This window comes from Oreochromis aureus, linkage group 13 (assembly GCF_013358895.1).
Source record: "Oreochromis aureus strain Israel breed Guangdong linkage group 13, ZZ_aureus, whole genome shotgun sequence".
Taxonomy (NCBI): domain Eukaryota; kingdom Metazoa; phylum Chordata; class Actinopteri; order Cichliformes; family Cichlidae; genus Oreochromis; species Oreochromis aureus.
Window position 1 is genome coordinate 26,976,265 of NC_052954.1, and position 15,842 is coordinate 26,992,106.

Below are 15,842 nucleotides of genomic sequence, written 5' to 3' on the forward strand. Positions count from 1 at the left end.
AGTCAAGGAACATCCACAGGGATTTTGTTAATTTGCAAGTATTGCAGCTGGGGATGACTTTGCAACAACAGACGATTTGCTTGCCTTATGTTTAAGCTGTAAATTATGAGTTAATGTGTTTTAAAGTTAATTTGTTATTTTATTATAATTATATTTGCATAGGATGCTTACCATGACAGACATACGCATAAAAATATTCAAAATGACATTTTGAATATTTTTTTTTATATTTTTAATGACACAGTGCGTGTGCACTGTGGCTTTTCCATACTTAGATTGTCCTACTGTAACATTGTGGGGAACGGGACCTTGGCCTGCTGGGCCTTCCAGCCATTCCTTCCCCAGGATTATACCACCATAGCGAGGGAGATGAATTTTGGATGATGCATGACCCTGTAATGAACCCATAAAGGAATTCTGTAATCAGTCCAGGATATTAACAGCTTCACTGTCCTTTTGTCTTTGTCGCTCTCTCTCTAGCTACATTTTTCCTGGTTACCATTGTCTAATTGTCTTTCTCCTTCTCTTTCAATGTTATCAATCCTATTTGCTGTTTGTTTTTAAATGCGTTACTTAGGCATCAAATACAAACACTGACAAGAAATGCCAAATTGAGAATGCAATACCCGGATGTGTTTCTCCTATTGCTCCGATGGCTCCATTTGTGTCATGGTTACACAGACATGAGCCAAAATTAAACTTGGGTGACCTCCCACATTTAAGGCCTGTTCTAGATCTGACCATATGCATACATCAGTGGTATAGCAATGATCTAGCACAGCTAGCTACTGCTTGTTTCAGCCAAAAACATTTTAGATGGGATGTGTATATAAGTGTTTCCTAGATCACCAAAATCTGTGTGACCAACTATCAGATCCAAAGTAATTAGTAACGACAAAACTGTTTTATATGTGTACAGATACACATAATATGCAGACATGTGGGAATTTAGGAAAGAGAATGATGATTTCCTCCTATATATTAGGCATTGTTTTTTTTTTTATTATTATGTTAGAAGATATTTGCTTCTGTTATTATTGCAAAATTTGCTATCCAACTTATTTCTTAGCTCTGAGTCCTGCTATTTTCGCTTTTTATTTGTTGTTTTATTTTTTCCTATCTCTCTCGGGCCTTCACTTGCTGTCTTCTCTCTGTTTCACCCTGCACTGACAGAGCAGCTGTTCAGCTCATCAAGTGCTTGGACAGGCAGGCACTCGACTGGCTGCTAAGAAATTAGCTCTGGCCCTCTGGTCAGAGAAATTCATCCTGCTGCACCTTTACTGCCCCACAGTCTGACTGAGTCTGATACCCGCTCACTCGCACCTGCCATCAGACACTTTCTAACTCTGTTTGTGTGAAACATCTACATGAGTTTTTCTCCATGTGTTGCACTGATAAGATGGATTGTGAAATCGGGTCAGATTCCATGCACAATCCCACTCGCCCTCTCCCTGGCCACATTGATCATAACTCTCCCTGCAACATGAGAAGCAGGGCCAGTCTAACAAAAATGCGCCTCTTGTGTTTGAGGGCTTGTGCTAAATGAGTTTTTTTGTTGAAATGCCACATGAAGAAAGTACAGCAACATTAATAGGGACTCTGGCTGACCTAAAGGGCTCAAGTCAAGTGAACAGTAGATGTCAGTAATTATGGGAATAATTGTGCCATCTAGCATGTGGCTTTGACTTGCTGCTAATCATTTAGCCTACTTTGCAGACATTACTGCGATATTTGTGTGTTGCATTTCAGCCTGACATGATTTTTGTCTCTATTTTCTGTGCTGGAGGATGAATTTCTGAAAGGCCTGTAGCCTCTTTTCAGTGCAGTGTCTCACCACTGCTGGCTTAAGCGAGCTTAGATCAGGCAGAATTTAATGGCCTACTTGTAACATTGTGCATAATTAGACAAACCACACGGACACACACCTCCTCACACATCCTTTTGCAGTACACACTCTGCTAAAGTATATGCACGCGCCCACTCTGTTCCGCCACTCTGTTCACCCCACACACACACACACACACATAACCATGAAACCCCCCTCAACGCTTCATGCTCTCAGAGAAACGCAGCAGCGAGTTTGAAACCATTGCAGGTCTGTCTGCAGCCGCCAAAAATAAATGGCGGGCGGCTTGCTGGAGTTCCTTGTTGCTAGGGGTTTCCCTGAGGGTGGGAGCCTGAGCCTCTGTCGGTGGGGGGTAGTGGGGTGAGTTGGGGGTTTTCTCATGACGGAACGGCTATAAATAAACACCATCAATGCTTTGCCCTGTCCTCGTCCTCAGTTTGGTTCAGGCAGGCAAGCTGTACATTGTTGTTGCAGCCAGATTAATCAGCCTAATGCACAGAGTGCTGCAGCTCTCAGCTGTATAGCCTTCTCACACTTGCAGTCTAAATGAGATAAGACTAACGCAGTGTGAGAGAAACACTGTATTTTTTTGTGTGTGTGCTTTTTTTATTTAGTCCAAAAAACGGACTAAATTTAAAAAAAAATTGACAGATAAACCAGAAGTCTTGCCTACTGCCTGCTCAATCACACTGCTTTAAACTGGCTGCTGTGCTCAAATTTGAGTCTAAACGCAACCGGAGTTGAATTACATTCAGCTGACCACATGGATGTTGACATAGCTGATATGCACCGTTACTCACTTCTAACTTTCTCATTTTGCATGTAAATCAAAGGTTTAGCATATATAACAATAAAATGGTTGCTATTTATGTAATAAATGCAATGTTATGTATCTAATTAGAGAAACTGAAACAATGTCAGTGAGAGCTTCTTAACTGGGAACTCTGCGGTATTAAAATACAGTACATGTGTGCACAGAGATTGAGAGGGAAGTAAACAAATGTGAAGAGTAACAGTTGGCAGCACTTCTGCAACATAGAGGGAGCTGATACATTTTCAAACAGGGAGGAAAATCCTGTGTTTGAATTTTGACAGTCTGTCCTAAGAAACAGCTTGTGACATCCTGCATGTGGCTTTAACTTCAACCTTACAACTGATCATATCACCCACCAAAATGCTGCCAGGCTGTACACGTCATGCAACACCGTTCAGTCAAAAATGACAGAGAGGATTTTTCATCCTTATGGCTCCTCCCTGTTCAAAAGGCAGGATAGCAGATATAAAATATGGTCTTGATCAAGAGAATTTGTTACTGTGTCTGTAGTATTGGGCATGCAATGCAGGAGGATTGTCAAAATTTAAAGCGGCATTTTTGTTTTTTTTTCGCTTTCCCCACCCAATGTTACCTTCCCATGAGTTTAAAACTCCCAATCTCTAGATTGGTGTGCAGTCCTGTTATCCCTTCAGCAGTAATCTTGTCTTTCAATATGTTCTCTGGATTTTACACCCTCATTGGCTCACAACAGCCCCTTATTGGGGGACAGTGTCATATTTCATCCAGTGTCGAGTGTCATACTTGTGTTATTATTGAGCTGTGCATGCGACCTTTTCATATTTGCGAACCCTCACACCTTACCTTGTGTGCCTTGACAGCTGTATATGGCAGAATGTGCACTGTGATGCTCGCTAACATGCCAACTGAATTTTCGCTCTGCATCCCTCCCCTGCCCCGTTTGCCTCGTTTCAGGTTAGCTGTGTTAATGGAGTCACATGTCTCCATTAATGTGCAGGGTGAGCCGTTTTTAGGGTCGAGCATGCTTAAGAGGACACACTCATTAGTGATATTTTGGGAACATTGTGTTTTTTATAATTAAACAAAAATGGGGTGGAGACGCCAGTTGCACTTAGCAGATTTCCATTTCACACAGCTGTGCCGCTGTCTGATGGTTAGCTTGAGCTGACTGCTATCTTGTTACAGTTAAGTAGAGCATTTAGCGTGTGATCAGACCAACCTTTTGTGCAGCTACTCTGATAGACAGTTTCATATAAAAAGCACCCTTTGTTGCTTTAGATTTATTCTTTTATCAGCTGAATTTGCATTTTCAGATGACTCGTGATATGGGTGCTGTGAATTTAACAATTTTTGACACACACAAATACACACATTCCCCAAGAATGCCACTAACAGTACAGGAGGCCATGGAGGACGAGCTGTGTGCTGTAGACCAGAAGGAGGACCATTTGGCCAACCTTAGCAGATTTATTTATTTTTTGTTAAGTAATGATTATGTGTGTTAGCCTCCTGTGTGCCCTCAAAGGCTGATGACATCTACATATGCATGTGTTTTCATGCATACAGCTCCCGAACAATTATTTAAATATTCTTGTGTGTGTGTGTCTGTTTGTGTATATGTGTGTCTGTGTGTGGGCTACTTTAGGGGGCTAACGGGTTCCAGTTGCCTAGTAACACAGTTAAGGGTGCATACAGCGTTTATGGAAGTAAGTGTGTGTTGTGTGCTGTGTGGTGGAGTATATGAGATTATCATAATCATCTCACAGTTACATTGGGTCTCCCTCAGAGACGCTCATTAGCAAAGCAGTGTGAGGATCCTCTGTGACTATGGAGACCTCAGAAAAGCATTTCTTCTACATAGGAAAACATTTTTGATAATATTTCAGTTAAACTTCCTTTACATGAAAATGCATCCAACAGTATATTATTCTGCTAGAAATAAATGTAAAGGTAAGCACAGACTTGTTATTTTCAAACCCATCCCTATCAATTTCTGTAAAGTGTAAAAATGCCATAGCGAAATCAAAGGTGTGCTGTCTATAAACTAATGCACCATACATAATATGGTTACAATGTATAAAATAATCTACTATACACCGTCATTATAGCAAACATGTAGCTCCACCTCACCTTAATCCATAGTCTAACAAGCAGCAGATGTACGTGTTTGAATGTGAGTTTGCAACATCACCCACCTTGTTGTGTTTCTCTGCTGCCAAAGACAGGCTTTAACATGCAGGTCTGATGTTGGGCTTAGATGCATGACTCTTTCTTTCCCCTATATAACCAAAGGTCGCGAAGAAGGCAAGTGAATAGCAAAAGTGAAGGTTGAAGGTTTTATCACACGCTTTAATAGCCAGTCGCTCAACAGCATCCTGTTTTGTGTGAAATCGAGTAAGATGTGCCACCCATTCAGGAAATGTATGGTGTATTATCTTATCTCAATCGTTTTTTCTGCAACATTACTTCTCACTCTTCTCTGTGATGGTAATTACAGGTGTTGTTGCAATTAAAAATTTTTTTTTTTTTAAATCCAAGAACATTTCATCTTATCTCTCTGGCTCTCACACCTAGCACCGCTTTCCCACCCAGCGTGGTCATTTCAGCCTGGATGTGACCACTGCCAGTCACAGTTTGTTCCAGTTTTTTTGGGAATCAGTTGTTGTTGCTGTCGTACGCAAACTATGCCTCATTTGCAGCTAGATTTGGTACACATCATTGTGCCACATTTTAAGATTTTTAGCTTCTGTAATAGAGAGAGGCGATAGGCGTTTTGTAAAGCTCAGAAATTAAACTTTCTTCACTGCACTCACTTTTAATCATACTAGAATGAGTTTGTGTAAGAACATGAGATAAGAATAGTTAAATTGCCGAACCTTGTTTGTTTGTTCATCAGCTGCTAAACCTCCAGCTCCGATATGATTTCAGGAATCTACCACTTGACCATAGCAGATGGACCCATATGTTGGATAAGTCAAACCAATATGCTTTTTAATTTTGGCTCAGTTGGTTCCCCTCTGTGTGTGTGAATCTGGCAGACATGGGGCTTGTTGGTGTGACATTGGAAAAGGCAGGCCGATGTCCTTGCTTCCATGAATAATACATGGACCTACTCACTCGGCAGGTCCTGACAGCAATAAGGGATCTGGATCCAGTGTTAAGATGTTCCCTGCTTAGCGGCTGCGCCAAAGTTTATGTGTTGTAAATGTCACAGTACTTTTTCATCTGAACTCCATCCAGCTTATCCTACTAACCTGACTGTGTAGCACAAAACGGAACTTAAACAGAGACAGGGAGTTACTTTGAGGTTGCGGTTTTGTGAACGGTTTTTCCTTGTGTCCTTACAAAGCTGAGTATGGAATTCTAAGGCAAGTAATTATTATTCTATTATTCTTTTTATTGAGGTCCTCCTTTTGCCTTCAGAACTGCCTTAAATGGCATAGATTCAACTGCATCACACAGTTGCTGCAAAGTTTGTTAGTTGTTTTAGTTCTTCCTTGCACATGACTAACGACCAGAGGGGACAAAGCCTTTCAGTGTGACACCAGTCTCTGGAACAGTGTGCCACTACAAATAAAACTAGTTGATTCTGTGGACTCTTTTAAAAAGCAGATTGCTTAACAGGATTTCTGTTAAGAATAGGGATGGGAATTGAGAACCGGTTCTCTACAAGAGCCGGTTCCGAGTAGTTCAATTCCTTGGAATTGTTAGTTTGATTGCCTAACGATCCTGCTTATTGGTTCCACCTCCACTTGCACTGTAGTCAGCTGATTTCTGTTTGTGTGCCAAAGGAGGAAAATAGTGGCAGAGTCTGCAGTGTGGATATGGCCATTATGTTTATTTTTATTGCACAAAACGACGAGAGAGTGGTGTGCAAACCTCATCCAGGATGGAAACGGCTGCATTATGTACACATAACTTTGGCTCTTTGCACGCAGAGAGCATGCTAACACTGAGCTAGATAAGACCCCAGAATGATGTTAAAGCTGAGTGAATGCTGACCCCAGCCCAGCAGCCAGACCTTAAACTTCAACAGATGACAAACTAATGAGCAGTCGGGCTGCAGCCTGCACCTGTAAACATACCTGTTTACAGCATCATAGAACATAAAACATTTCTAGTTAGCATTGTTTTTGTGCAGTGTTTTTTTTTTTTTTTTTGTTTTTTTTGTTTTTTTTTAAGTTCGTGTGTTTAAATTTTCATGCAGGCTTAGCACTCCCTACTTCACCCATCATTAAACTCTAAAATTGTCAGTCTGATATTTGGTGACAAGTGCTCTGTATTTTTAAAGTTACTGATGAACTGAAGGAGAGGGCTGCCCGGAGTTATTCTTTGCTATTGGTTTTGATCCCATTTGGAGAACGTGGAGTGTTTAGGATCTGTTGTGTGTGTCAGAAGTATTTATACTAAGATTTAACACCCTGAAAAAGACCTGTCCAGCTGTGTGACAGATTATCTCAAACATGGCTTTGATTTACCATACTAAACACAATGTGGTGCTTATCTGTAGCATTGATACCCCTTCATGGGCTAAATGGTTATGAGCTAAGATGGTGTCATCTGCTGGGCACAGGAAACAGGAGGCCGCTGATAAGGAAGTGTTTTGTGTCACAGGACAGCCGTGTGCTCGCCTCTGATAACTCATGCCTGGTAGACACAGACACCCTGTGGTCTGTATCAGCTTGTGAATGTGTTCTTGTGTGTAGATTTGTGATATCGGGAACATATAAGTGAAGTGAACCGCTGACCTCTCAATAGAAATAAATCTGGGTTTTCAGATGTCATGGATAGTTGTCATTTTGATTTGTATACTGAAATCCTGTGTTGAACAGGAGAAAATCAGAGTGGCTTTGACATCATTAATTTAAATTTACACATACTTACACAGCACATGGATAGTTTATTAATAGTGTAATAGTGAAGATGCTGAAAGCTGTAACGGGATTGCTCCCGATTAATTGGCACAACTGACTAATTAATTGATCTGCTTATTGTTCCAGCTTTGTAGTACACCATATGGCAAGCATATTGCACTGTGCTTTGGAGACGACCTTTATTTGGACACATTCTAAGTGCTTTGAATGGATTTGTACATATTTTTAGTCTCCTGGGAAATTTGACATGCGATTTTATATTTTATTTCCAAGGACCAATGAGCAGAGGTAACCTCTGTTCTGTAGTTGAGTCATTTACAATATACAATGTTGTTACTGTTTGAGAGCTCTCAGTGCCCTTTGAATTTTATTGGCTTGAAGGTGCTATAAAAATTCAATTTGTGATCATGTGACTGTCATGTGCTTTATTATTAGAAAGGACACAGAATCACTAACTGTCAATAGAGGAGCATTAAATCAAAACTTATTTATGTTGGCTCACGGTGTTGGTCTAGATGGATTTTTTTCATTTATCATGATGAGATACACATGCTGCAGGGAACCATAAAGAATATTTATAAAGTGGATTTCAACAGTGTATTTTTTTTCTTCACGTAAAGCTTTGCTTGTAACCGACAGTGGCTGCTGCTGTGGTCATGTCCTTTCCAACTTTCTCAATCTGTCTTTCTCTCACTCCTTTATTCCTCCCCTACTCCTCCACCACACTCGCACTCTGATTAGTCATCGAGCTGATGTAGCACAGCGTGTTCGAGCTCTGAAACCCAAAACACAACCCACACCCGTCTCTCTCCGTCTCTCTCTTTGCATCGTATAATAGAAAGCGGAACAATGGGATAACATCCTGTAGCAATCCAGACATTCGCATGTGCATTTAGAGCTTCATAGCCAAAATATGAGATGCGTATGTTCCCTACATTGTGTCAGTTTGAATGCAGGTTCTTACTGTTCTGATGACAGTTGTATCTTCAGTGGTTTTTACAATTCACCAACTGTGCTCACATGAGGAATTACAAGAAATTCCAACTGTAACTCCTTACAGTTACCACCACAAAGCTTGTTCTTCCTAAGTCGATCTTATCTTTGCCATTTAACTAAACTGGATGTCCTTGTGGAGGTAATTAAACCTGATCGCGACTGGAATAAGTTCATAACCTTTGTCACACCTCTTGATTGTGACTCTTCCCTCTGTTAGCTGTTTGTGAAGATTAATAGACACCCTGTGCCATTTAGCACTCATATTAAAGTGGGTAAAGTAGTAGTAGTTTGTGGTTGGCCAGTATGATCACCTGACTCTCTGTGAATGAGCTTATATAGTAATTAACAACTGGATTTGTGATTGCTTGTGGATTACTACTGCCATTGCTCAGTATACTGGCCGGGGAGTGGAGACCATTTCTCATGGCAAGGGAAGAAAAGACCCAGACCCCTTATGATAAAAAAGCACAAGTAGACAACAAAGGCTGTAAGTTATATTTATGTACTTGTCTCTGTGTCGTTCTTCTGATAACTCCTCTGTTACTCCCTCCTCCAATCTTTCTTGTCAGCTCTCATTTCTCTACCTTTTACTAATTTTTTTTTTTTAAAAACATCTACATCCATGGCAGTGTTTTCAGAGCAGAAGCAGTTTGCTTCATGTTAGGTTTGCTACCAATTGGAGCTTTTTTTTTGTAGTTGCATCTATTTCAGGTATGGCTAGAAAAGAGCAGAACAAATTGTACCATGCTTACTGTGGGTCTGCAGCTAGTAGCAGGTAGTCCAGGCCTCTGCAGGCTACAAGTAGTGTCCTTGACCTAGTTACAAGTGGTGACCACCGAAATCTATGACTACATTTCATGCAGAGATTTATAATGATATTTATTTGGTAGCATAAATATCCTCTGACTTGGTGTTTGTGTGTGTGATTTATTGCTCTGTTTGATTTTGTTCGCTCAGTCTCGGGCTAATGTTGCTGCAGGTGCACAGTCCACTGTGCATTTGTCATTGTCGCTTTTTAACTGTTTTTTTTTTTCCCCCTCATGCTCTTGTATAGAACTAGGGCCTGTCAGGCACTTGACATGTGCACACTTGTGGTTGTTTTGTCATAATTTTCATTATCTAACAAGATAGAAAAGATGATCAGCTAAATGTCTTGAAACACAATGTCTCACCCATATCTTCTCTTTCTTTTTCTCTTTGTCCAGTCGATGCTGATGAGATTAAGAGGCTAGGGAAGAGGTTTAAGAAACTCGACCTAGATAACTCTGGCTCACTCAGCGTGGAGGAGTTCATGTCTCTGCCAGAGCTGCAACAGAACCCGCTGGTGCAAAGGGTTATCGACATATTCGACACGGATGGGAATGGAGAAGTGGACTTTAAAGGTATGCAATAAACCTGTCTGCTTGTGGGGATTTTACAGCTGTATTTTATTTTATCTTAATAATGTGAGAAATAGTTCAAAGATGGAGCAGCAGTGTTTCTATATGATATTTTTACAAGTGGACTAAGAGTAAAAAGAAAAAAGAATTCTTGACACATTTGTGACTTCAGCAACAAACCTGGTTCTTAAGTGGAAGTTTGCTTTGCTTTCATTTTTCTAGTTTACTCATGGTTTAAGTATTACTCTCATACTTAAACACATGGAATCAATAGATACTGCCTGCTACAGGAGACCTGGTGCGCTGTGAGCCAAAAAAAGCAACAACATAGGAGGAAATGTGCTGCAAATTCATTTTTGATAGTCACTATTCATATTTCACCATTATGTAAATCAGCGGCATGCAAGCTTCTTAAAGATATGTGTGAAATGGCCTACAGTACATAGCTCAGATCAGCCAGTACTGTAACTAAGAGTAATACCACTGCAAATATGGCAATATTGTAGTATTTCTTTGAAGTAACAATTTTATAAGCAACAAATACACTGAGACTAGAATGAGAGGCATAAAATAAAGATATGAGGTGCAGAATATAGCAGTTCAGTTATAACACATCTAACAAAACAAGATTGAATAAAGTTCCTTGAATCAAGCTCATTCAGCTCCTCTTCGTCTTGTAGAATCCAGCATCCTGTTCCATTAATAAGACCTGCTGCTGGATTTTAATGCTAAAACCATTTATTTTATTTTGTTTCCAGTCCATTAAAATATTCTGCCACCTGCTTTTAAGGTCATTTGCAATATAATGCATTTCACTGGGGCACAAAGTCCACATTCTGAACACGTCATTAACACATGATGGGGAATTGCCCCTATTGCATAAAGATAAGGGTTGCTTTTATTGGTCTGCATGTTTACAAATGTGCCACTATCTTGGAAGTTCAGTCATAGTGCAGGCTTAAAAATAGCCCAGGTTCGATATCTGCGGACTTTGCAACCTGGACATTCTTCTGTACAGTAGTAACACTTTCCACAAAAAAATATATGTGGATAAATATTGAGAGTTAATGAAAAGAATTAGCATCATAAAGAACAGTGTATGTCTTTGGACTGTAAATGATCTCTTCTGTGTTTTGATAATAAACTTGATGTTGTTATGCTTCTGTATTGTGTACGTTTTTCTTAATATACTATTTAAAGAGCAAATTCCAAAAAATCAAGATGTTTCTAAAATGCCATGTTGAAGTCAGGACTGTGTGGGAAGCCTGGTTTAGCTGCAAACCTACAGCACTGATTGTTGTTCTGTTCTCTCTTCTCACAGAGTTTATCGAGGGTGTCTCACAGTTCAGCGTTAAGGGGGACAAAGAGCAGAAGCTTCGGTGTAAGTAAAGCTGCTTCTTCACTTAAATCACACGTGGCCATGGGTAGTAGAACGAGTTTCTTGTCCTCAAGCACATCTATTTGTTTTGTTGCTTTGGGAGTAAAACCAGACAGGGGGTTTGTCCCCTGTGACTCCCCTCTTCTGTTTGTCTCACGTCACCTTGCTGCTGCAACACAAATTCCCCTGGGGTAGTATGTCCTTTGTAGTGCACAGTGTTAACCTTTTGGGTCACCTTTCATGAGCTAGTCAAGTTAAAAAAAAAAAAAAAAATAAAAAAAAAAAAAAAAAAATTAAATATTAAAGAAGAGTTAAAGACTATTTGTAATAAAGGTTGATTGGTTTAGACTTCCAACTACCTGTGCTTCTGCTCCCTCCCCATGCCACTCCCTGCACCACAGTTGCTTTTAGGATCTATGACATGGACAAGGATGGCTACATCTCCAATGGCGAGCTCTTCCAGGTTCTGAAGATGATGGTAGGCAACAACCTGAAGGACACGCAGCTCCAGCAGATCGTGGACAAGACCATTATCAATGCAGACAAGGACGGAGACGGCAGGATATCCTTTGAAGAGTTCTGTGCAGTAAGTCAAAGCCCTCCTGGGGTATTTTGGGGTGGTGACATTTGTGCTGATGCAGCCTAGTATGTTGGAAGCAAATGTCAAAGGGGCGGAAAACTCTGGAAACACAAACGCTTTTTGCTTAGGCTCAACGGCATTGGGTTTCAGTTTCACACTTCCTTGTTGAAATGTGGTGTCAAGGGCTGTAAACATAGCCTGGTGAGTACTTACGGCATATGTAGGAGGATCTGTGTCATCCAGCAAATTTAAGGTTGGCAGTGATGAGCGTTATTTGGTTTGTAAAAGCACTGACCCATATCAATATTCTCATTGCTGTCGTACTGATATGTATAAACTAACTAGAAAGTATGTGGCTTTAATTATCTAATCACAGACACAAATGAAGTTCTCGCAATACAATTAGTGTCATCTTGTTGAAAACTGTGATACACCGACTCGTCTCTTGCTGGACCCCAGTGGAAATGGCTTTGCTCTGAGACATATTCTAAAATGAAAGACTCCACTTCCAACTGACAGACATGAGCCCCACATTTGACAGCTATATCTCTGGAGCCATGAACTAAAATGGCTCTGTCCTCGTGGGAGTGTATTTTCAGAGTGGTGCAGGAGAGTATTAGATCTGTTTTTTTTAACGAAGCAGTGCAGTTCAAACACTTCGAGGTTCAAGGAAAAGGCTCCATGACATGATTTTATTCTTGCTTTGTAGTATTAGCAACACTGTTATGTAAAAGTAACAACGGAAGAGAGTATGTAAAAAAAATTAAATAAAAAATAAGAGAATAAATATAGTAGATTTTCTCAGGATGTTGTTGATACAGTGTTACAGCGAGAACTTGTAGTTGATGCGGTCACTCATAGTGAAACTGACATGCTTGTTGATGGTTATGTGGTGAATGAAACGCTACCAATATGAAATCACTTTACATTGAGGTGAAGGCCGTATATTCACAGGTAAATGTACAGTAATCTGTTTACCCTCTGAACCAACATGTGTGTTGTTTATTTTGGTCAATTAAAAATACACTGAGTTGTCTTCTCAGTATATAAGGTCGTAACAGCTTATCCTTTAATGGCAGTAATAAAAAGACAACTTTTTAAAAATAGCAGTACCAAACATTGGTGGTCTTCTATTGTGCAGGTCAAAATGTCTTTAAGGGGCCTTCTTGGTTGGGCATGGGTGCCTCAACCTGAGACTGGTTCTGTTGCAAGTCTCTTCCTGGTAAAAGGGAGTTCTTCCTTTCCACTCTTTCCACGTTGTTCATCAGAGATCACTTGATTGTTAGCTTCTTCTCTAATACTTTTGGCTCTTTACTGTTGAACATAGCACATATAAATATAAAGCTCGGGTTCTGTTGTTGTGAATTGCCACTTTATAAAGAAAACTAAACTATGTGAACTTTAATGCTTACCTCCACAGCGCTAACAGCACTCCATTAAAGATTTTTTCTATTCCTTCCTTTCGCACTTTCATCCAGGTGGTTGGTGGCCTCGATATACACAAAAAGATGGTGGTGGATGTGTGAGCGCTCTCCGCTTGCTGAATCCCCCCCTTTGTCCTCGACTCTCGCTTTCTCCACCATCTCTGAAGATCTGCTCAAGACGTCCGGCAAAACGCTCTCTGTGTAAATCAATGGAAGTATTCGCTCTCTTTCTCTTTTTTTTCTTTCTTTTCTCTCTCTTTCTCTCTCTCTGTGAAGCCACTTTCTTTTTGAAAAAAAAACAAAAAAACCACAGGCCTCGTGAAGCCAACTTTGAAGTGTTATTGAACTGTAAATCCTCTCAATAACCCGGTCGTAGCACTTTAAGAGACTGAAGGACATCTATTTGTCATTCGCAAGAGCATCTCCGGTTTTGGATGAGGGGGGGAGGAAGGGGGGGAAGGGGATGCGGTGAAGAGGCTGGTTGGCTTGTTCATATTTCATCCTTTCATTTTCTTTTTTTCTTTTTGTTAATTGTTATTTTTGATATTTATTTTTTGTTCTTGTCTTTTATAAAGAAGAAAAAAATACAAGTATATCTATGGTTGTCTCGTGAGGGGAAGTGTGTAGTGTATTAACACTTGACTTGCAGCACAACTAGAAAGTAGGGTATGAAGTGCCAACCAGAACATATCCAGAAAACCAGTCCAAGTTATTACCCATCATCACAGCAGTCATTCATGCCAGACAAATGGGCTCGTGACGCTTCCAACTGCTCGACTACGAGTCATATTAGAAGCAAATCAAAATAATTTTTCTTTTTTGTTCTCCATTTTAGCTTACGCACGCAGTTTTGCAGACCCGTAAAGCTTCCAGTCACTCCTAGGAAAGCAACTCCAGTTTTATTTTCCTTTCTTTTTTTGTATTAAGAGTGGTAGTTTTATTTATACTTAAGAATGTGTTTATATTGTTGGAGATAATCGTTGTTTCCTGTTATAAAATTATAGGTAGAAAAATTAATGCCAAGAAAATGTCTTTCGAAAAATGATTTGTGGCTGCAAACTGATACATGGTTTACTCTTGTGAAGCATTTTGCATAGAGCAGTGTGCATCTTTAAGACAATCTCCAATGCAAAGATTAGCTCTGCACTCACACTGACTAATAAATGATGGTGGAATCATTAGTATTTCAAGATTTTAATGTTAGGAACAGAGGCTGGACGGACTTGGCTTAGAACTGAGAGAGAATAATGGTGAGATTACAGTTTGTGCAAGGACATAGCAATTTAAGAGACTTATCTGCAGGCAGCGTGTTTTTTGTTTTTGTTTTTTTTTGTTAACCAGTATGTGTATATTAGGTAATCAAAGTGTGCTCAGCTTATTTAACAGTAAGTGGAGATGGCTTTGCCTCTGCTTAACAATGAGCCCTTCTGAATACGTCTCAGTACAGCACAGGACGGGTCAGTTTTCTTCAGCGCAACACAAACACTTAAAATCTTAACATGTTGGCATAACGAGTGTGCAATGGGTAGACTGTAAATTGTAGTTTTTTGTTTTGTTCTTTGAACGTGTACATTTCAAAAGTTGGCTTCTTCTCCCACTTCTTTTTTTCTGTCACAATCAATTCATTTTCTCACCTTCCAACCTACTAACAGGGAGAAACAACATAACTTCAGCCAGATTTTTATTTTCTAGGGAAAATGCTTCCTACTGCAAACAGCATTGGGATAGCTTTTTGTTTTGCTTTTGGAGGTCAACTGCTGGTTTGAACAACAGTTTTCAGTCAAGAGATGTGCATCTGGAGTGCTCTATTTTTCCCCTATCCCAAAGCTCTGCACGGCTTGGGCCTCCCTGTGCTTGCATGACATGGAAGTATATTTTTTGTTGTGCATGTAGATCAATTTTTTGAAATAATCCTCTTGTTTACACATGGATGGTGATGTTAATATATTTAAGAATTTAATGGTATACAATATGGATGTTGCCAAACTTTGGTAAATGTACACATATTATGAGAGGTAATCCAACTGAACTGAACTACATGTAACTTTTTGTATTTTACCCGGGTCAGCGAGATGCTTCGATTCCAGTAAAAGTTGCATATCTGATCCTGTCTCAAACTGCCACACACTGTACTCAGCTTAAAGGGGAAAATTTGATGTTTTTTTTTTTTTTTTTTTTCTTTTGTATATAAGTATTTGTTAAATGCAGTTCTGGCTCTCTGTTCTCTGTATAGTTCAGACCGCGCTTTAGTTTGTAAGTGCTACTTTTCTCTGAGGGACTTGGGTTCTTTTTAGTTTGTGTGGGGATATGAGAAGATTTAAGTTTGAGAACTTTTTTTTTTTTCCTTTTTCTGCATGCTGCATCTTATGCTGTGGGACTGTTGGAAACTTGATACTGTATGAAAAATAAAATTTAAATAAACTTTGAAATGTTGAAAGTATTCTATTTGACTGTCCTTTTTTTTTAAAATTTTAAACCTGACCAAGATGTGACTGACTAGACTTGTATCTTCATTCACCAGGAAAGAAGAGTACACACATGCTTCGTTTAGTTTTTTTTAAACACATTTGCA

At 39.7% G+C, this 15,842-nt stretch overlaps 1 protein-coding gene across 1 annotated transcript in view; it reads left to right on the plus strand.

Moving 5' to 3' along the window:
• The window catches only part of LOC116324831 (calcineurin subunit B type 1), a 30,206-nt gene extending 14,496 nt beyond the window's left edge, over window positions 1–15,710 (plus strand). The window contains exons 3-6 of the mRNA XM_031745596.2: window positions 9,715–9,891; window positions 11,210–11,269; window positions 11,668–11,852; window positions 13,325–15,710. Of these exons, the coding sequence (XP_031601456.1) occupies window positions 9,715–9,891; window positions 11,210–11,269; window positions 11,668–11,852; window positions 13,325–13,372 (470 nt within the window). The 3' untranslated portion in view covers window positions 13,373–15,710. The remainder of the gene's footprint in view (window positions 1–9,714; window positions 9,892–11,209; window positions 11,270–11,667; window positions 11,853–13,324) is intronic.
• Window positions 15,711–15,842: the final 132 nt, after the last annotated feature.